Source organism: Balearica regulorum, chromosome Z, assembly GCF_011004875.1.
Source record: "Balearica regulorum gibbericeps isolate bBalReg1 chromosome Z, bBalReg1.pri, whole genome shotgun sequence".
In the NCBI taxonomy this organism is placed as follows: Eukaryota; Metazoa; Chordata; class Aves; order Gruiformes; family Gruidae; genus Balearica; species Balearica regulorum.
This window is the reverse complement of record NC_046220.1, coordinates 48,825,921-48,847,127: the sequence shown is the minus strand read 5'-3', so window position 1 is coordinate 48,847,127 and position 21,207 is coordinate 48,825,921. Positions and strand designations below refer to the sequence as shown.

General features: G+C 43.6%; 1 protein-coding gene across 7 annotated transcripts in view; it reads right to left on the bottom strand.

Moving 5' to 3' along the window:
• Positions 1-21,207, bottom strand: part of TJP2 (tight junction protein 2) — a 73,188-nt gene that overhangs the window by 36,296 nt on the left and 15,685 nt on the right. Inside the window, exon 1 of one of the 7 annotated variants that reach the window (XM_075739234.1) lies at positions 15,303-15,599. The exons of the other annotated variants lie outside the window; for them this stretch is intronic. Coding sequence (XP_075595349.1) covers positions 15,303-15,365 — 63 coding nt within the window. The 5' untranslated portion in view covers positions 15,366-15,599. Of the gene's footprint in view, positions 1-15,302; positions 15,600-21,207 lie in introns of those variants that run through there. 7 annotated transcript variants of the gene reach the window in all.

The window sequence follows — 21,207 nt, the reverse complement described above, 5'->3', positions numbered from 1 at the left end:
TTTAAGCCATCTTTGATAAAATAACAGATTACTATCCTTATGCATATACTTTACCCTAGCATATCCTGATATACAGCCTGTTAATGGCTATTTTGTCTGCCCATATTCTAGAAGAAACCTTTATGAAGGCTTTACAGGTATTAATGTAACACTAGGCTATAATCTGACATATAATTAAGATATAATAATAAAAAGATATTTTTATATACATATATATACACACACACACTAAATATATCTGCCACTGTAGCACAGATGAATAGAAAGAAAGCCTGCTTCTTTTTCCCCCTCATGCTCTATATTAAAAAGGCATACAAGCACCAGGAGCTGTATTTCCATCTCCTACTGAATTTGCAGGGCACTCAGAAGTTTAGAGCAGACCAGCAAAATAGGTAGGAAACCTCATATTCCAGAATGAACCAGCCAAGTTTTTGACAAATTATTTTTATACAATGCAGATAATCCATGCAAGCCAGCAAAACTCAGAGACAAGATTCAAGATGTACAACTCACAACTAACCCAGAGAGACACTAGGTGGTGCAGTGATGCTGCAATTGAGGCACACACCATCTCCCTGCCCCATGAAAAGATGTTACATATGGCATTTCTTTTGAGTTTTAGAAATACAACTTCAGGGTACTGCTTTGGCACACAGCATGGTATTATTGCTCTGAAGAACTCAATATTATGCAATATCTTTATTTATTTCACAAGCAGGATGGCATTTGAGTGATTTTCATAAATATAATTTGTGTAAGTTAAAAAATTCTGAGAAAGGCCTAACATCTTGTTACGCCAAAATCCTATTTCAAAACTTTCTTTTTGGACTAAAAATGACAGGGAATGTGATGTTAAAACATGGTGTTAGGTGTTTTTTGTTTTGTTTCTTTAATCTCAAGTACAAATCCTATCATCAGACGGTTGGTTGTTTTTTGTTTGTTTTTAAATTCCAGCTTTATGAAGTTTAAGTGCCTTTCCACCACAATTATTTAAAGAATTAATTGCACTGTTTATACAAAGGGAATAAACATATTCCCCAAGCAGTTTTATGTTCTGAAAAGAGAGAAACATCTGGTACTCCAAAGAAAAACTATGCATATTATGCATCAGTCACACTAAGACACCACGGAAATGGGTAGCTGAAAAATTCTAAACAAGATTTTGAACCAATACTGCATGGCAGTTGCACCAAAAGTTAGAAATGCTACATTTTAGCACTAACAATAAAAAGGAGAATTATAGTTACACTTTTGGACTGAAGCTTTTACTTCCAGGTTACTTTTAACCTGAGCATAAAAAGTTTACACTTTCAAGAAGTACCATGAGATCCTGATTTTGCTGACAGGGAGGCATAATTTCTCATTACACCAGAAAAAGTCACGTGACACACACACACACACTGGAATTTTCTAAAATTCATTCACCTGTATTTCACAGTACCTGTGATCTCTGCCAGTAAGAACAATAGTTAATCACTTCAGTTCAGTACCCAGAAATTACTTAGGATTGTGTAGTGCCTCTTTAAAAGTATGATGCTTATTGAACACCTACCTTCTTAACAACTGCCTGTTCCCTCTCTAACTATTGGAAGGAGGTAAGTGCAAAAACAGCTACCTGAACTACTTTGATGTTATGCTGTAGAAGCAGGTCCTCATTTATCATTATCAAGTGCGGGGAGAGAAGAACAGTGAGAAGGGCAAAAAAGCAGTATTTAACCAGCAGAGTGTAATAAATTCAGAACATGAAACTCAACATAAATTTACAACCTTCCCATGCTATACAAATTAAAAATGTACATGCAAAACTTCTAAACTTTTCTGGGATGGGGTAGAAGACATGAGTGGAGTAGTTTACACTTGTAACCACTGAATTCTACTGAGCTTAGATGCATACATATGCATCGTCAAAAACCAGTACAATATCCCATTACAAACTAAACAAAAGCCTATTCAAGATGGGGAGAAAAAAAGAAACTCATTGTATTCAAAACACAGCTGCAAGATACACAGGTCTTACCTACTGAAAACCTAAAACTTATTAAAATAAAGCTTAGTTCTCTTTGAGGAGCAAGTTCCCTTCGCTATCTTTTGCCCAACAACAGTTCCATCATTACCCTGGTGAAATGCTGTTGCAATTGTTCCAGTCCTTCCCCCAGCAGGAAGCAACCAATTGTTCAAAATTTGTGAGAGAACAGCTTCAATTGAAATACCAAATTGCCATTTTTGAGAAGAAAACAGATCCTGTTCTCTCTCCTCCCTCCCCCCCCCCAAAAAAAAAAAGCAGCAAAGATTTAAATTATTTTCATTTTTAGAAAACAACTTCTACCTCTTGAGAAATAACACTCTGGGAACTAACATTTTGTTCATCAAAATTTTCTTCCTTTTCACACATTGCTTCACAGAGGAAATCTGTTTTTCTCCAGGTTTTCTGGGACGTGCAGCACATGTCCAGCAGAGAAGCCTTGAAACTGCTAATTTACTCTCCCATCGTTGTTGAAAGGGTTCCAAAGAAAAGAACAAACCTCACCTCTTGGGGAACTACAGGTGCCCAATCTTGCAATGAAGTAGATTTTCCCGCCACCTCTTTTTCACACAGCAAGGCTTCAGGAGATAAAAACCTGGAAGCCAGGCAATTTCTGTTGAAGATCAAAATTAATCTAGGTAAAAGGCTGATCAGCTGAACACATCAATGACACTTGTGTATATAGCATTATGTATACACACACTGGAAAGTGAAGAGAGTTTATTTGCTGTTTCATTTTCAAAGTAGTTTTCCTAGATTTTCATCTTGGCACACAGACTAAGGTGCTGATAAGTTTTTTTGTATACACTACAAGAAGGTAACACTACTGAAAGGACACTAAACTTTCAGTTCACCTAACCAACACCAGCTTTAAAGGCTCACTCTGACTTAACCACCCTCATTCACTTTAACTGTAAAAACCAACATATTTCATTCCAGTCTCACTGTTTCTGTACCTTCTGCTACTTAAGATGCCCATGCAAATGAAGTCTGAAAATCAAAGTGCTCAAGCAGTTTATTCATAAAGTAAGTTCAAGATGACCACTTTTTGCTTGGCATTGTGAAAAAAAAAGTTTGTTCTCATGTACTTGCAGTATCAGGACTTGATGGGGAGGTAAATTTAACTCACTAGATGTGCATAATCAATTTCATTATGCTAGATAAACTAATTTAAAAATCCCTTAAGTTTACTTTGAAAAATGTTAAGTGCAGCCACCATTGCTTAAGTGTTTCATTTCAGAATCAGTTATTGTCTGCAGCCAAAGCATAGCTTTCTTTTGTAGCATCTTAAAATAAAAAATTGAAAATAAAACCCAAATCACCATGTGCATTACATGGTCCAAAGCACTGATTACAATTTTATTCAACTTCAGTTGAATACACCTTCTACTGCTACTGTTTTTGAATGCTTCAGCTTCCTGCACCCTTAATTCAAATAGCAAAACAAGCAGCAGAAGATTAAGTGACTACTAGTGAGAAATTGCATTTCTGCTATTCTGTGGTCCTTACGGACTCTGATTACATAAACTTCGTTATTCAACAACTATAGCTCCCGAATCTGAGAAAAACAAGCTAGGTACCTGTCTACTGCTTCCTGTAACTGCTTTTTAAAAGGCCAATTCATTGCTGGAATACAATCCAATCAGGCCAGCATTTATATTTAATCATCCAGTCATAACGCAAGACAATTCAAACAATGGTACAATTGTTAGTTTCCGTGCTTAGTTCCAAACTAAACCAGATTTTCTTTCCCGATTAAGGTTTCTAATATCCTTCATTCTAACTCTATGAAGAACGATATGCTGTGTTCTTGGAAGCATGTTATTTTTGTTTGAGCATTCCTGTGGCAGTCAGATTACTTACTGTCACATTAGCTTTCTTTTCTTGGCTGATGGAAATAAATGTGAATATGGTTCTGTATAATGCATAAATTGTAATTGTACATTTGACCACATCCAAGACTAAAACTCCACAAAATTCACACAATACAATGCATTTCATACAACTATCAATGCGATATCACAAACCTCACAAAACAAACGTCAAACAGAAGGTCACTGACACACAAGGTAGATAAATAAAAACTTTAAATGCATTTAAACATCCATAAAAGTAAGAACCTAATTCAAATTTCTGTTAAAAAACAAGTTTAAAAATTGACAATTCAAAAGATATCAAATGTCTATCAAATTAAGCCATTTTGAGCTTGAAGTCATATGTTCAGCATCGTTCAGATACATGCCAAAACAGCTTGATTTATTACCCAACTCTTAGCTGTTTTCTACTCATGCTAGTCATACCTCTCCACACTCCTTTCCTTCTTCTACCATACTCATTCAAGGTTTTAAGCAACTAACCTCTCCCTCTTTCAAGATGTCTCAACAGCCTGCAAAGCATTGCTGAAGTTCACCCCTAAAATTTAACATGTCTTGTCTAAAACAAAAGCAAAATCTGTTGCAAAAGGGAGTTCAGTAATTTCTCTGTCATCCACACAGTGGAATGCATGGATGTAAATGTAAATCTTAGGATTGCATTTGAAGGGTTTAGGTCTGTAAGTCTTATACTGATACTCCTTCCAGTACATTTGGAAGAAGAGGAAACAAGCAAACAAATTAAAAAAAAATCACCAAGCCCCTCCCAACATCTCAATTACAATGAAATAGTGGATTAAGCCAGCTGCACCTGCTTCTGTAGAACACACTCAAAATCCCTTTGTTCATAGCAAAGTTTCCTCCTCAGGGCCTCCAAAGGACTATAATTGCTTTTTCAAGCAACAAAACTAACTGTATATGCTCCCCACAGCTCTGAATTTTTCTGGGAGAGCATCATCAGCAACCTATTATCCACTATAAAGTTGTTACACTGAAACTCACCACGTGCCTGATGACACTAATAAAACACTTTGAGGAAAGAAGACAACAGAAGAGCAGATGAGAGCAGTAAAATTAAAGTATTTTACATTCCTTCTCCTCAATCCTTTTGCAAGGTTGGATGTTGTTGTGGTTTAACCCAGCAGGCAGCTAAAACAGCCACAGCTGTTTACTCACTGCTCCCGCCACCCCCCCTCAGTGGAATGGGGGAGAGAATCGGGGGGGGGGGGGGGGGGGAGTTAAACTTGTGGGCTGAGATAAAGACAGTTTAATAGGACAGAAAAGGATGAGGATGATTGATGACGATTAAAAAAATATACAAAACAAGTGATGTGACAATTGCCCACCAACCGCTGACTGATGCCCAGCTACTTCCCGAAGCTGCTAGTCAGCTTCTCCCAAATTGTATACGAAGCATGACTTCATATGGTATGGAATATCCCTTTGGCCAGTTTGGGTCAGCTGTCCTGGCCATGTTCCTTCACAGCTTCTTGTGCACTGTCAGCCTCCTTTTCAGCTTCCCTTTTCTTTAGTATTAAGACAGTAACTTTCAATCGGCTGACTCATTCCCAAAGCACTAATCCAAGTTTATCTGCAGCCATTCTTGCTGCACTTGAAAGGATGTCTGCAGAACAATTTGAAATTAGAACCCTTGATGCAATCTGCCTACCAAGTCAACAGTTCACATGCATGTAATGTCAATGTAAGGAACTTCAGGCTTTGCTCCAACCATTAAATGAAACCAAACTGACACATCCATATGAAACAGTACCATTTCCGCTGAACTGCAAACTGAAGTACGCAAAGAATAAACTGACCAGAAGAAGATCAGGGAGTGACAGAACTAATTTTATTCCTCCTTTTGCAAGGAAAGGACTATCAGTCACTTTCATAAACCACACGAGGCTTTGAAAAGAACTGGGAAAGAAAAACAAGAGAACCCTTTTGCATATGTGTCTAAAAGGAAATTAAACATCTCGGAATGATTAAGGTTTAAAAATGCTTCCATTAACCTCATTTTGGTTGCAACTGCAAGTTCACTCTCAACTGAGATTCGGAACACAAAGTTTTCTTCTTGTGGTCTGAGCCACATAAAAGAGCATTATACACTTCAAGGACCTTCTGACACACAAAGCAGAAGCAAACCGTGACAAAGTGCTCTACTTTTTTCCCCATCAGAAAGAGAAAGAAGTTACGTACCTGCCCTATAGACAAACAAGCCTTACAGAAAGGTGAGAAAAATTTTATCTCTTTTCAAATCATTGTGATCCAAGAGTTTTAGTCCACCCTTATTGCTGCAGAAGACATTAGGAACATATCTACTGGCTTCTACAAGGTAAAACAGGAAAAGAAAGCTTGGAAAAGAATGGCAAATTAAGTCAGATTATTACAGAGAAGTTAATGGATGAAATTTAATGAATGAAAATCTGTAGTTTAACACCATAGCAATGTTTAAAATAAGGTGGCAGGTAAAAAAAAAAACCAACCTGTCAAACAAAAAGTCAAAGAGAAAACTACAAAAGATACTCAAGGGATCCCCGTATGTCAGACTAGATTAAGTATTTCACATAGACCAAAGGGACAGCAAAGACTGATGTACCAACAGTACTCTGGTAAGGGGCTTTTCACATTTTAGCAATAGCTTGACAAATGTGTCTGAAGCATGACTGAAGATCTCCCCACCTTCTTCCCTCATCTTAACCCATCCTTAAACTATTAGTGCAGATATAGCTAGGGAAGCACAATTGCCAAAGTGGAACTGAGTGCACAGCAGCTATAGGAAATGCCAGCAGGCATCCATCTATAATCAACACTATGTCTTTAGAAGTCTGACCCCAGGATTTTTGCAACCTGATGTACTTTATCACATCATACACATACAAGGTAATGCACATACAAGTATTTGTCAACTGTGAGCAACTGAAAGGGAGTTTCTGCCAAATTACTGCGTCAGGAACAACATCCCTACTTTGACACTAAACTTCAAGACTTTCAGGAAACTTTAAGTCTTGGAAAATAAAAATTTGCAGTCAAACTGTAATCATTATGTAGTCCACAGACAAAACAATGCAAGTACAATTCTACACAGAATCAGGACTTCTGATGGCCTCATCTAAGGAGCACACACACATGCTATGCTACTGTCACTTCAATTGTTTTTTTTAAAAAAAAACTATCAACTCTATGAATAGAATAACCAAAACTATTGACTTTCTATCTCTGGAATAAAAACTACTTAGGAAAACAAAGTAATCAAAAATGTAAATTCTTTCTCATCCTGTTCTGTAACTCTTCAAAAAGCTTCTGAAACACTGATTGAAGAATCCTCAGCCCTGGCCACTGGAAGAAACCCACATTATCCAGCAGATTTTTGCAGTGCTGGAACACAGAAAGAAGAGCAATTAGTGCCAAGCACTGACCCTGGCAGCAAGCTCCTCAATTCAGTCAAAGGCCAATAATTTGCCTCTCACAGCTTTGTTTGTGGAGCCTGGAATGACAATCTAGCTGAACATCCTACATTCTCTCTGAAAAGCTCTTACTGACTAAGAATCGTAAGAGGTGAGCGAACGAAATGCTTTCCCATCACAGAATAGGCATACATGTGCAAGGGAAAGATATGGCAGGCTGAGTACATACATTATTAAGTAACAGATAAATAAATAATGGATAGGTGTATAATATCTTGTAACTGTATAAGGAAGCTGTTAGATCACAACTGGTTTTTTGCAACATTTTTTCTTTTTCGATATTGTGGTTTTTTTAACAAGAATCATTTATCCAAAATTCAGTTGTGAAACACTAATGCAGTATTGTTAATCAGATCTAGAGACTCAAGTAGCAGAATATGTAAAAAGATATTGCTCTCTGATTATTTAATAGGGCACAACACAAGGCACAAATACCCAGAAAGCTGCTGACAATCACGTGCCTGCTTAGTTAACTGCTATCACTATAGGCCTTAGAGGAGCATTTTCGTCTGTGTTTTTAAGTTACTGGATAGACATGCCTGGAGGGTTCATGAAGGCATCTCACCTGCTGTTTAGTAAGTTAGATGTTGCTTTATTCTTACATAGCATCAAGAATAATTGCATGTATATATTCGCTTCCACTGTACATTCCAGCTAAAATGCATTCAGGAACATAATTCTGCCTTAAGGCTGGAATTTGCAGTACATGTCTCTCTTATCAGCACGGATCCACAAAAATCTAGGCAAGTTCTTAATTTTGATGGTAAGAAATACATTTCAAATATGATCTTGAAATACAAAATGATTTTAAGTTCATTTGCAATTTTAACACAGTCATGAATTACAATATACTATCTGGCTCATAAATCATATACAGTTCAGGTCATTTGAACAAGATTCCTACAGCATCAGTGACGTAAGCTTCCTAAGAAAACACTGGAAATTTCCACTAATTACACAAAAGACTCCAAAAATGTTTCCAATGTCAGTTGAACGCTCATGTGCCTTAAAAAAATCACAAGGTGTAAAAAATAGAATTCCTTGTACAGTTCTCAATTTTATATTCTTTGTATAGCTTCATTAAGAAAAATAAAGAGGAAACTAGAAATCATAGCTGTAGTATGTCTCCAGATTATTTTTCTGTCTTTTTCTACAAAATAATGAACAAACTGTTTTATTTACAAAAGAAACAGAATTGTGGCCTTAATAATAATAGTAATATAAGGAATATAACCATTGCAGGAGCCACACTGACAATTTCTCCCTACTCAAGTTCAGTAAGTGCAAGAAACATGAGCTTTCTCACAGTCTCAAAAAATAGGCAGGAGAAAAGATCATAGAATCGTTTAGGTTGGAAAAGACCTTTAAGATCATCAAGTCCAACCATTAACCTAACACTGCCAAGTCCACCACTAAACCATGCCCCTAACTGCCACCTCTACATGTCTTTTAAATGCCTCCAGGGATGGTAACTCAACCACTTCCCTGGGCAGCCTGTTCCAATGATGGACAGCTCTTTCCTGGAAGAAATTTTCCCGAATATCCAATCTAAACCTCCCCTGGCTCAACTTGAGGACGTTTCCTCTCATCCTATCACTTTTCACTTGGGAGAAGATGACCAACACCCACCTAGCTACAACCTCCTGTCAGGTAGTTGTAGCGAGCAATAACCTCCTCTTCTCCAGGCTAAACAACCCCAGTTCCCTCCTCATACGACTTGTGCTCTAGACCCTTCACCAGCCTCGTTGCTCTTCTTTGGACATGCTCCAGCACCTCAATGTCTGTCTTGTCATGAGGGGCCAAAAACTGAACACAGAATTCAAGGTGCGGCCTCACCAGTGCTGAGTACAGGGGGACAATCGCTTCCCTACTCCTGCTGGCCACACTATTTCTGATACTACTTCTGCTATTGGCCTTCTTGGCCACCTGGGCACGCTGCTGGCTCATGTTCAGCCAACTGTCAACCAGCACCCCCAGGTCCTTTTCCACCAGGCAGCCACTCTTCCCCAAGCCTGTAGTGTTGCATGGGGTTGTTGTGACCCAAGTGCAGGACTTGGCACTGAGCGTTGTTGAACTGCACACAATTGGCTTTGGCCCATCAATCCAGCCTGTCCAGATCCCTCTGCAGAGCCTTCCTGCCCTCAAGCAGATCAACACTCTCACCCAACTTGGTGTTGTCTGCAAACCTACTGAGGGTGCACTCGATTCCCTCATTCAGATCATTGATAAAGATATTAAACAGAACTGGCCCCAGTACTGACTGAGCCCTGGGGAACACCACTTCTGACCGGCCGCCAACTGGATGTAACTCCATTCACCACAACTCTTTGGGCCCAACCATCCAGCCAGTTTTTTACCCATCAAAGAGTACGCCTGTCCAAGCCATAAGCAGCCAGTTTCTCTAGGAGAATGCTGTAGCAAACTGTGTCAAAGGCTTTATTAAAGTCCAGATAGACCACATCTACAGCCTTTCCCTCATCCACTAAGCGGGTCATCTTGTCATAGAAGGAGATCATTAGTCAAGCAGGACCTGCCCTTCATAAACCCGTGCTGACTGGGCTTGATCACCTGGCTGTCTTGTATGTGCCGTGTGATGGCACTCAAAATTATCTGATCCATGACATTACCCAGCACTGAGGTCAGACTGACAGGCCTGTAGTTCCCCAGATCCTCCTTCTAGCCCTTCTTGTAGATGGGCGTCACATTGGCTAACCTCCAGTCAACTAGGACCTCCCCAGTTAGCCAGGACTGCTGATAAATGATGGAAAGTGGTTTGGTGAGACCTTCCACCATTTAGTTTAAAGCTCTTTCAGTGAGCCCTGTTAAGTCCTGTGCAAAGATCCTTCTCCCTCTTTGAGACAGTGTATTGGGTCTGGCTGAGATGGAGTTAATTCTCCCCACAGCAGCCCTTATGGTGCTGTGCTGTGTATTGGTAGCTAGCAAACTGTTGATAACACACCAGTGTTTTGGCTACTACTGAGCAGTGCCAGCACACATCAAGGCTGTCTTTCCAACATTTCTTTTTCCCCAGCAGCAGGCTGGGGGTGGGCAAGATCTTGGGAGGGGACACAGCTAGGACAGCTGACCCAAACTGACCAAAGGGATATTCCATACCATATGATGTCATGCTCAGCAGTAAGAAACTGAGAATAGGGGGAGGAACAGGGCGGGGGCATTCGTTGTTTTTTTTTTTACAATGTTTGTCTTCTGGAGTAAGGGGCACACATACTGAAGCCCTACTTCCAGGAAGTGGCCGGACATCGCCTGCTGATGGGAAGTACAGAATAATCTTTGCTTTTTGCTTTGCTTCCATGCGCGGCTTTTTGCTTTAGCTACATTAAACTGCCTTTATCTCGACCCATGAGGTTGGGGTTGTTTTTCTCTACCTTCCTTTATCCCCTCCCTGCCTTGCTGAGGAGGCGAGTGATAGAGCGGCTCTGGTGGGCACCTGGCCCCCAGCCAGGGTCAACCCATCACAGTCCTTTTTGGCGCCCAACATGGGGCACGAGAAAAATCGAAATAAGGATAGTAATTGGAAGAAGTAACGGGCAAAACATTGAACGTAACTTGAGAGTGATATAGTGGCGAAGGGACTAGAGGTAGATTTTGTGTGTAGATTGTCCACTCTTGTTTGGTGTTGTGATAGTGTTGTTTTGATTTTGGTGTGGGGAATTCTTTTTTCTTTTTCTTTGTTGATGTGATTAGTGTTTGTGAAGTTTTGTGTTGAATGTATATTTTAATGATAATTCTTAAATATGTGATTCACAGAGGCGAGGGGTGGAATGTGTTGGTTTTGCGTGGCAAGGTTTTGGTAGCAGGGGGGCTACAGGGGTGGCTTCTGTGAGAAGCTGCTAGAAGCTACCCCTGTGTCTGATAGAGCCAATGCCAGCCGGCTCCAAGACAGACCCGCTGCTAGCCAAGGCCAAGCCAATCAGCGCCTCTGTGATAATATATTTAAGAAAGACAAAAACAGTTAGAGAGCGCTTTTGCAGCCAGAGAGAGGAGTGAGAAGATGTAAGAACATCTGCAGACACCAAGGTCAGTGAAGAAGGAGGGGGAGGAGGTGCTCCAGGCGCCGGAGCAAGATTCTCCTACAGCCCGTGGTGAAGACCATGGTGAAGCAGGCTGTCCCCCTGCAGCCCATGGAGGGAGGATGAGGGGGTGTAGAGATTCCACCTGCAGCCCGTGGAGGACCCCACGCCAGAGCAGGTAGAGACACCTGAAGGAGGCTGTGGCCCTGTGGGAAGCCCGCACTGGAGCAAGCTCCTGGCAGGACCTGTGGATCCGTGGAGAGAGGAGCCCACGCCAGAGCAGGTTTGCTGACAGGACTTGTGACCCCGTGGGGGACCCACGCTGGAGCAGTTTGCTCCTGAAGGTCTGCACCCCGTGGAGGAGACTCACGTTGGAGAAGGTCATGAAGGACTGTCTCCCGTGAGAGGGACCCCACGCTGGAGCAGGGGAACGATGAGTCCTCCCCCTGAGGATGAAGAAGCAGCAGAAACACTGCGTGATGAACTGACCGTAACCCCCACTCCCCGTCCCCCTGTGCCGCTGGGGGGGGCGGAGGTTGAAGCCGGGAGTGAAGTTGAGGCCGGGAAGATGGGAGGGGTGGGGGGAGGTGTTTTTAAGATTTGGTTTTATTTCTCATTCCTCTCCTCTGTTTTGCTTAGTAATAAATAAGATGAATTCCCTCTCTAAGTTCGGTCTGTTTTGCTTGTGATGATAATTAGAGAATGATCTCTCCCTGTCCTTATCTCGACCCGTAAGTTGTTTTTTTTTTTTTTCATTGTACCTTTTCTCCCCTGTCTAATGAAAGAGGACAGTGATAGAGCAGCTCTGGTGGGCACCTGGCCCTCAGCCAGGGTCAACCCACCACAGACAGGTGTACTCCTGTCGCCAGCTTGCCTGGTGTTGTGTAGACTGATCTATGATCAAAAACCCCGCTGCCTACCTGAAAAATCAATAATGGATAGTAACCTGAAGGCTGTACTAGTTTGGGAAGCTTTCTCTTCAGATCTTTAACCCAGGCCCCAGGGAGGCAGCAGACTTCTCTAAGAAATGGGTCTAGTCTGCATATTGGGTCTTCTGTTCCTTTCAAAAGGGAGACTCCTACGACAATGACTTGTCTTTTTTTCTTTATAGAAGCAGTTTTGATGCAGGGCGTAGACTAGACCTTGGCGACATCTCCAAGCTAGATGAACCACTGTCATTGTTATGGTTCGTTTCCACTTGCAGAGCCTCGTACCTGTTATGCAAGGGCACCTGGGAAGGTGGAGTAGTCATGGGGCAGATGCGTCTGCTGTGCCAGGCATGAACTTGTCGCTATTGTCCCCTATCCCTTAAGTCACTGTGCTCAGCCAGGCGGAAAGAGGACAGGAAATCCTCCGTACCATGTGTCCTGTCTGCCTGTTGTGCCTATCCCAGGGAAGGTAGGGTCTGACTCCAGCAGTCTCTCTCTCACGCAGTCCCTGATAGGCCTTCTCCTTGCAGAGCTCTACCATTAAGTGGAGCGGAGATTCCCCCAGGCACGCTCACTACTGCTGTCCTGTACTGCCATAAGAGTAGGGCACAGCCTGCAGCCTGACACCTGGGTGGCAGCATCTTCCCACTGGAGCTCTGTCTGGGAAGCTGTGCCAGTGGAGGTGGGGACAGAGTTTAGAGAGGCCATGGCTTTCTGCCGCATGGATACCATTGCTCCCTTGTCGAGCCGGCAGAGCTACAGCGCCCTTCCCGCACAAACTGCCATGCCACGCCCTATTTGCCCACCCTGTTGGCGGCGCTCCTGCTTGCTCGTGCTCCCTAAGGGCTTCTTCTATATCTGTGGGCAGCTTGGCCACCGTTGCTGCTGGCCCTGCCCAGGTCCCGTCAGCCGCTGTGGTGTGAGCAGCGGGGTCCTGGCAGCTCTCTCGGCTCCTCCAGAGGTTCCCCCGGTTCAGGAAACCCCCTGTGCATCTTGCCAGAATGCTCCGCCATGGATCCTGCCAGCACCAGAGCTGCTTACCTTGGCAACTGAATCAAAAAATCAGCCAAAACTCCCTTTTTGCTGGCAGAGAAGCTGCCACTGACTTCATAGCCAACACAACCTACTTCCATACTGGATGAACTCACAGCTGTGAAACAAAAAGAAGCTGCATCCAAACCATTTAATTCCTATTTCTTTACACAAAAGGCAGACCCTAATACAGTTTGAAGAAACCCCGTACACTCAGTAGAGACCTGACAGTGCACACTTTTTATTAAGTCAATGGAAGTGTTGTCATTAACTTCAAAAGGGCAAGGATTCTGCCAATATTGATAAAAGCAGGTCTAAAAAATGTTGCTATTTGAGACAAATGGGAGGAGACTGACAGCAGGTCTACCAGTACACTATTTGCTGAAATATACTGCAAGGTCTCTTACATCAGGAACCATTCCATACTCACTATGATTTTGTCTAAATGAAGAATTTAAGCAGTAGTCATGTAAGCATACATCTAAAGCGCACATCTGTAAATACAAGCTCTGTAACTACTATAGCTCACGCATGCAGAGTCAGGCCTTCCAGCCATCTCAGGTCAACCCATTTAAACCTCATCCCCAAGGGACCCCTGCAAGGCAAGTCACCAACACATTGTCATGGATATTTATGTTTCTCTCACCAGAACAATCAGCAAATCATTACACTTCACTAAATGTACTGCAGCAACAGATGCGTCAAATACAGTGGGGTCTGTGTCACAGACCTTACCAGATGAATTCAGAAGAGATGAGACAGACAAGTATAGGAGATGATGAAGATAACAGAACAAGAAGGGTGGAGTAAGAGTGGGATAGGTACCCAGATCACCTGCACAACCCCATAACAAACAAAGAGCAAAAACCCAACCCAACCAACCCAAAACCACACCACACTGGAAATAACTGCATAAAAGAAAGCATCAGCTGGTACGTAGCTCACTTATGGCCAGTAAATGCCCGTAACATGTGCAATACGGGATATAGGCCAACACACACAGAGTCTGTACACAAAAAGGATAGTTACAGCACTAATTAATCTACAAGCCACAAAAACTATGAGGCATAAGTAAGTTCTGATTATGGCTTCCATCCACATTTTAGCAGGGGTGGGGGAGATGGCTACAGATAAATTAAGTTTCCTGCACACTGGCATGCACACGATGTCTCCAGTCCTGACAGATGCTGCTTGCTACTCCTAGGTGCTTCATAGCTGTATTAATTACTGCAGTTCAGCAATAGGTGAAGGAAAACACGTTTTCCCACAAAAACTGAAGAGTCCTAAAAAAAAAAAAAAAAAAAAAAGGGCAAGCAGAGGCCATGGAGAGGGAGAAGAGGATTTTCTTTTTCAAACTTGGGAGTTCGTTTCTCAACAGAAACAGGAGTATTTTCAGTTGAAACAGACCTGCATCCTGAGCACAACCAGCATTTAAAATATAAAATTATGTTTTGTCTTCCAGCATTCAAGATGTAAGAAACAGGCTAGCGTGACACAGAGGCAAGTTCACGCATCCGAGAGCTGAACGCGCCTCTGCTCCTGCCCGCCAACCTGAAGCTCCCTGCTCCGATTTAACTGAAAAAACCGACGGGATTTCCAGCGTCCTTCGGCTCCAGCAGTGTCACTGGCCAGCCGGGGGCTCTGGGGAAGAACAGAGCAAACCCGAAGCTCGCACTAACCAGGTCCTCCCACTCATACAAGCGGCTTCTCTGCCTGAAGGGCAAGGACTCCCGGCCTGGCTCGGAGGCAGCGTCACCGCGACCACAGGTACATTAAGCGGGTTTGAAATACCCGTTAACACCGGTAAGTGTTATACGCACGCACACACCGCTCACCCCGCGGCGTGAGCCAGCCCACCCGCGGAGCCACTACCACGGCCAGGGCGGGGGTTGCCAGCGGACGAACCCGGCAGGAGGAAGAGCGCGGTGGGCGACGGGGAGGCTACCGACCTGCTCCGCCCCCCCTGCGGGCTCCCGTGGTTCGCTCCCAGCGGAGCCCTGCGCTGCTCCCATAGTAACATCGCCGGCCCTGCTGCGCCGCCGGCTGCTGCCGCCCGTGGCCCTGGGCGTTAGCGGTCAAATCCGCCAGACTCGGGCATGCTTCACCCCCGCCTCGGCCTCGCTGTCCGCCTCGGGCCGGAGGAAACCGGTCAGGCTTCGGCTGGCGGGAGCGGCGCGGGCAAGGGGCTGCGCCGGAGGCCCGAGCGGCGGGGGCGGCCGTAGCCTGACCGGGACAAAGCTAGCACTGAGGAGCCCGCCACAGAGCGACTTTGTACTGCCGGGGCCCGGCCGCCCTCCGCTGCCAGCCAATCAAGCCTGCAAACGCCCCGGGGAGGCAAAGAAACATTTTCATTCTCCCTGGGAAGAAAAGAATTGTTATTCTCCATTTACAAAAATATTTCTTGTATTCTTGCCCTTGGCAGCAGCCAGTAGCCGACGCCTGTCACAGGGTAAAAGGGAGAGATGGGGCCCATGGTCCAAGCCCAGGCAGTGTTTCTGATGTGAGGCTTTCTGACAAAATAAGGCTGTGGATAGTGTCCGACAGAATCGCAACAGTCCTTTCTACCTTTTCTGTTTGTGTGTTTATAGGAGGACACTGATTTGAAAGCCCCCCCACACACACTTGATGGCTTCCCCAAGTCTGCAGCCTTGGTTGGGTTTCCATCACCTAACGTCCCTTCAACATCAGTCTCAAAGTCAACACTGCTGCTATTAATTCAGAAGCTGAACTGCTTGGTTTTCAGAATGTATTTACATATTTTAAGAAAACATGCTCTTGAGGTAACATTATTCTCAAGAGCTTGCAGAAATGACCAGTCACTAAAAGCACTACAGAGGAAAAGACTGGCAGAAGTTCAACCACACTTGTATTCAGAAATAAAGATTTCTTTCCCAGTGCTACTGTCTTCCTGGAGTTATATTATTTTGGGTGGATGAGTCAATATGTGAATCAACTCTTAGAAGGAAGAAATTAAGAATGAGGACAAACTGTAAGGGAAGAGCTTTCTTAAGCCAAAGCTTTAGAAAAAGAATGCAAACAGCATGTTACTTTATATGGCCTACCCTCAAATTTGGAGGGAAAAAAGCAGAAAAATGCCAAAGCATGAACTTTGCTCTTCTTTCATCTGGTCCTTCCGCTCAGTTTTCCAAGTGAGTGATACCATTCAACTTTTGTTGCAACACTAGCAGTCCAGTATACGACCAAAGTCAAGATCACCTAGAAAAATGAAGCACAGGGGGCCAGGCTCGTCACATACATGGGGTTCTGTAATAGCATCTGGTACCAAGAATTTCTCCATGATACACAGCAAAGCAAGGCAAAACAGCTGCCACGCTCCACACTGCTGAGTGCTTCTGCACAGCTCTGCGATCTGGAGGTAACTTTCCAAAGAGCTAGCACTGGCTGCAACATCAGCATAGGCTATTACACCACAGCATCAGCAGAGAAAGCCACTGTCCAATATATACCTCCTTGAAATGACAAGACATGATGAAAATAACATGAGCTGGTTTTCACTTTGATAGGATATGGTAGGATTTTGCTGCATATGACTATGTAGATTTAGCTGCAAGATGAATTTTTGTTTTCAGCCAGATGGTAATATACTTTTTCAAAGAGAGCAGTTGTCAGACATAAGGTGGGTCAAGGAAGGGAGATCCACTAGATCCCTGTAACTGCAGTCTCTTATCACACGTATCATGTTCATGGCACCATAATGTAGAGCACCAGTCTCCTGCAGCCGCCTTCCTCCACAGGCTTTGGCAGGAAACAAAGAGCTAGCACGTGATTCTCTCACTAGACACAGCCTGTTGAGAAGCACGGGGATTGCCACTCAGAGCAATGTAAGGATCTGCCTATCCCATCCAAGACCAAGGAGGATTACTTCTTGTTCCAGACAAAAGTTGTGGCTTGGCCTAGAGCATCTTTCCAGTACATTCTGTGATTTTACCAAGGCCACGTGGTGTTATGGCTAACAATTATCAGGCTGTACTTCCCTGAGCTATAGAACAGCAACCAAGGCAAACACATTTAGCCAGCCTGAGGTGCGGGCAACACAGGTGCAGGAACTGACCACGGTTATGCAAGCAAAATAGGCTGGTTTTCAATTCCTTACCAGGAGTCATCACCTGGAAAGGGCCTATCAGTTTGTCTCCATTCAGTTTCCTGCAATAACAGATGGAAAACAATCCATTTGGGCATATCAAAACATTTCCCATGTTTGCTCATAAAATTTCTTACTTGTAAAAGAGGACACATACCTTTTTCTGCTTTATTTCTTCTCTCAAAGCAAACAGCTACTCTGCCACAATAAGCAGATAAATCATCCCATACGAGCTTGCAAATGCGAGCAGTAAGTGACCTCTAGTGCTCATGCTCACACTAGAGCTTGGCCAAGTGCCCAGATGCCCATACTGATGGCACAGACTGATGTAACTATCAACGTAATCAAAATTTTCAAGTTACTTATCCAGCAATTCAACCACAGAGAACAGACTTTCAGACCTTCCTAAGTACTTTCTGTTCTGCCCTTTAACCAAGCTATCCTTCCAAAGTGGATACACAGGGAGGCCTTACAAGGGGAAGATGATACCACTGTAGCAGACTGCTACTGTATGTAGTTTGTCTCGACATTGCCATTGCACTACCATTTCCCCGCGTTGACATCCAGCCTCGGAGGGCACTGCCCCCCCCCCCCGCGGTCTGCGGACGAGCGCTGCCACCATGCGCATGTGCGAGAGCCAGGGCGCGAAAAGGCTTCCTGAGGAGGCAGCATGTACCGCACATGCTGCACGAACGGCGTGTACGCAGCTGCGATCTGCGCATGAGTGTGGGACCCTATATAAAGGGGCGCACGTGCTCCAGTAAGTGGCGGGGCTTTTCTCCTTCTTCCTCTTCTCCTCGTGCATCTTCTGGGACTTGCTTCGACAAAACCTGCAACGCTTGGACAGCATAGAGGGAGCTAACAGAACATCACTGGACTCGGAGTGGTGGTAATTAGACTCATCCCCGACTTGGTCCCTTGCCTTCTCTATCTCTCTACCTCTCTATCTCACTATCTCACTATCTCTCTATTTCTCTACCTCCCTATCTCTCTCTCTGTCTCTTTGCCCTTCCCTGCTCTCCCGGTTGTCTCTTCATATACAGTCCTTATCCCCCTGTTCATAAAAAAATAAAGCTAAAAGGTTGTACGACATCTGACCTCGTTTGTGTCTTAATCTTGCTTTTGGGATCGTATTGAACCCTCCCCGATATCGGATCAGGACAACCACCTAAACAAAAAAATGGAAGAATACAAGAAAGCAGTGTAACCAATGAGAAGAGCTGCAGGAACTCCTTTGGCATCACAAGTTCCTGCCACCTGTGGCAGGGAGAAAAGGTACTTAAAGCACGCAATTCACCTAACAGCTATTCCATGAGGGGATAGCATCCCCATTCTCTTCCCTTGAAAGCCAAAGGAAAACAAAATCAAACCCCTACACTGCAGTTCAAAGAAGCACATCTTAAAGTGTGTAATTGGATATAACTTCTCTTAAATGCCACAAGTCTCTGCATTGTGGATCACAAGTGACTACACAGAATGCCTACAAACTAGCCAAAACTGACCTGGGACAGCAGCACAAGCAGAAGAGGAGCAGGAGACTCAGCAAAATGGTCTGTCTATGCAGGTCTCTGAGCACTTCAGAGTGTTTGGAGGCATGGCTGCATGCATTTCTCACTCATTGTCTCCTTTTGAAACGAGAGGTGCAGGTATGTTTCTAGTCAGTCCTGGAAGGGATACTACATCATGAAGAATAAAGGCTAGGTACCAACGCCATGTCAAAATTACACAAATTGGGCTACAAACGTGCAGCTTTGTCATCTGCAGTGTTTAGGACCAGCTATTCTGCATGTACAATAACTGTTCAAAGCAGTATCATGTGCAAGGGATTTCATGAAATGTTATATAGGTGTGTAGAGATTTTAAAATTAATTTCCATGGAAACATTAATTGGTATTAACTCTATAAGAAACATGCAAATAACTTCCAGTGACCACATTTCCCATTGAGATTTTCAGTTTAAGTAATCAAGGCAGACGTTGTTTGCCTACAATCAGACTGAATCTGTGGTCTGGGTAGCCCTAATTTAGAGAGATCACTTGCTCTAGCTTGAGTCATGCAAAACCTAGGACATATTCCATAAATTATCTAATGCTACTGTGAATGAAGCAGTTGTGCTGCTTCCAGCATCAGCAGAAGGAACACCCATTTAACACTACGGGATGCAAATTTAAAACAAGCAACTTGCCTGCAGCAACCAAGATTGGTTAGCAGGTTGTGATTCAGGCTTTGTCCATCTCCTCCCCATCATCAAGCCTTTTAACTGGCCCATCTGACAATCAGTTCTTGGTTTTTTTTTTTTTAAATGTCAAAGTTCAACACTTAGTAGTGCTGCTAAAAAGCATGGCAAACAGGCAACCTCCTTAAAGAACTGGGAACCAATTTCAGCAAGAGATACTGGAAGTATAGGCTGCTAGTCCAGTTGTTGAACTGTCTGAACAGAGATGTCAATTTTGTTTTTGTTTTTAAGCAAGTGTTCACAATCCTCTGATGAAAGGCACTGCAGAAGTTTCTAAAAATACCATGTTGCCAAACAGCCTTTCCCTCTTCCCTTCCAGGCAATCTCTTTAGACTGCTGTTTGTCATCAGCCTGCAAAATCACACAAATCAGTCAGCCCAGTCCTACTTAAATGATTCATAAATCCAATTATGTCTGCTTCTTTATATAGTAAACTAGGCCCTAACAGATTCAACCTTCAGGATTAGAGGATGTGTAGGTAGCTGACCTCTGACTCTGGAGCTGCTCAGGAGCTACGTATGGTTCAAACATGCAGCTCTACACTGGGGTTAAGTCACATGCATGGCACATTAATCTTAACCTCTGTCTTGGGGGTGATGGAGAAGAGAAGCCACGAATACTATCTCAGCAGTTGTTACCATGTGTAGAAGTGAATCTGATGGAGGGCAACCAAGATGGTGGGGGCTGAAGCACTGGCCCTACAGAAGGAGGCTGTAGCAGCTGGGCTTGTTCAACCTGGAGGAAGGATGGCTTCGGGACACCTAACAGCAGCCCATTGGTGCTGATGGAAGAGATTGAGAAGATGCAGTGATGTTCTTAACAGTGGTGTGTGGTGGGATGATAGGAAACAATGGGCAAAAGTTCAAATAGATAGAAGGAGAAATTTTTTTTCCCATGAGGGCAACCAAGCGATGGGCCCAGGGCACAGAGAGCTTGCACCATTTCTGTCCTTAGAGGTTTTCAAACCCCAACTGGGTAAAGCCCCAAGCAACCTGTTCTGATCTCACAGCTGACCCTGTTTTAGGCAAGAGGTTGGGCTAGAAACCTGAGGTTCTCTTCCACCTGAATTAGCCTATCATTCCTGAGCGACTACATGACACAAGTGCCCGCTTAAAGCGGAATGACACATTCGTTGTCCTGCCCCTTGTCTCCGCTTCCAAAGTACAGCTTGTGATTATGCAGCATAGCGATTTTTGGCATGCAGCTTGCAGAGTCCGGTTGGCTATCTCTGGTCTAGTCTAAGGATGCACAGCTATACACACTTTCCAGGTTTCAAAGCAGCAATTCTAAGGCTGTTATTTTAGAAAGCACAGATGCCCCTGGAAGAAACACAGAGCCCAACATAAACAGTATCCTGCACTTCATACATACTTTCTCTGGGGTAATCAACAGTACAAAATCCTCTGTAGTTCACATGGCCACCTATTTTGACGTTGTCATGGTAAGGATTTTTTCTTTTAAACCTAGACATACAGATTTACCTAGACACTTGAAATCAACAAAGTTTAAGACACAT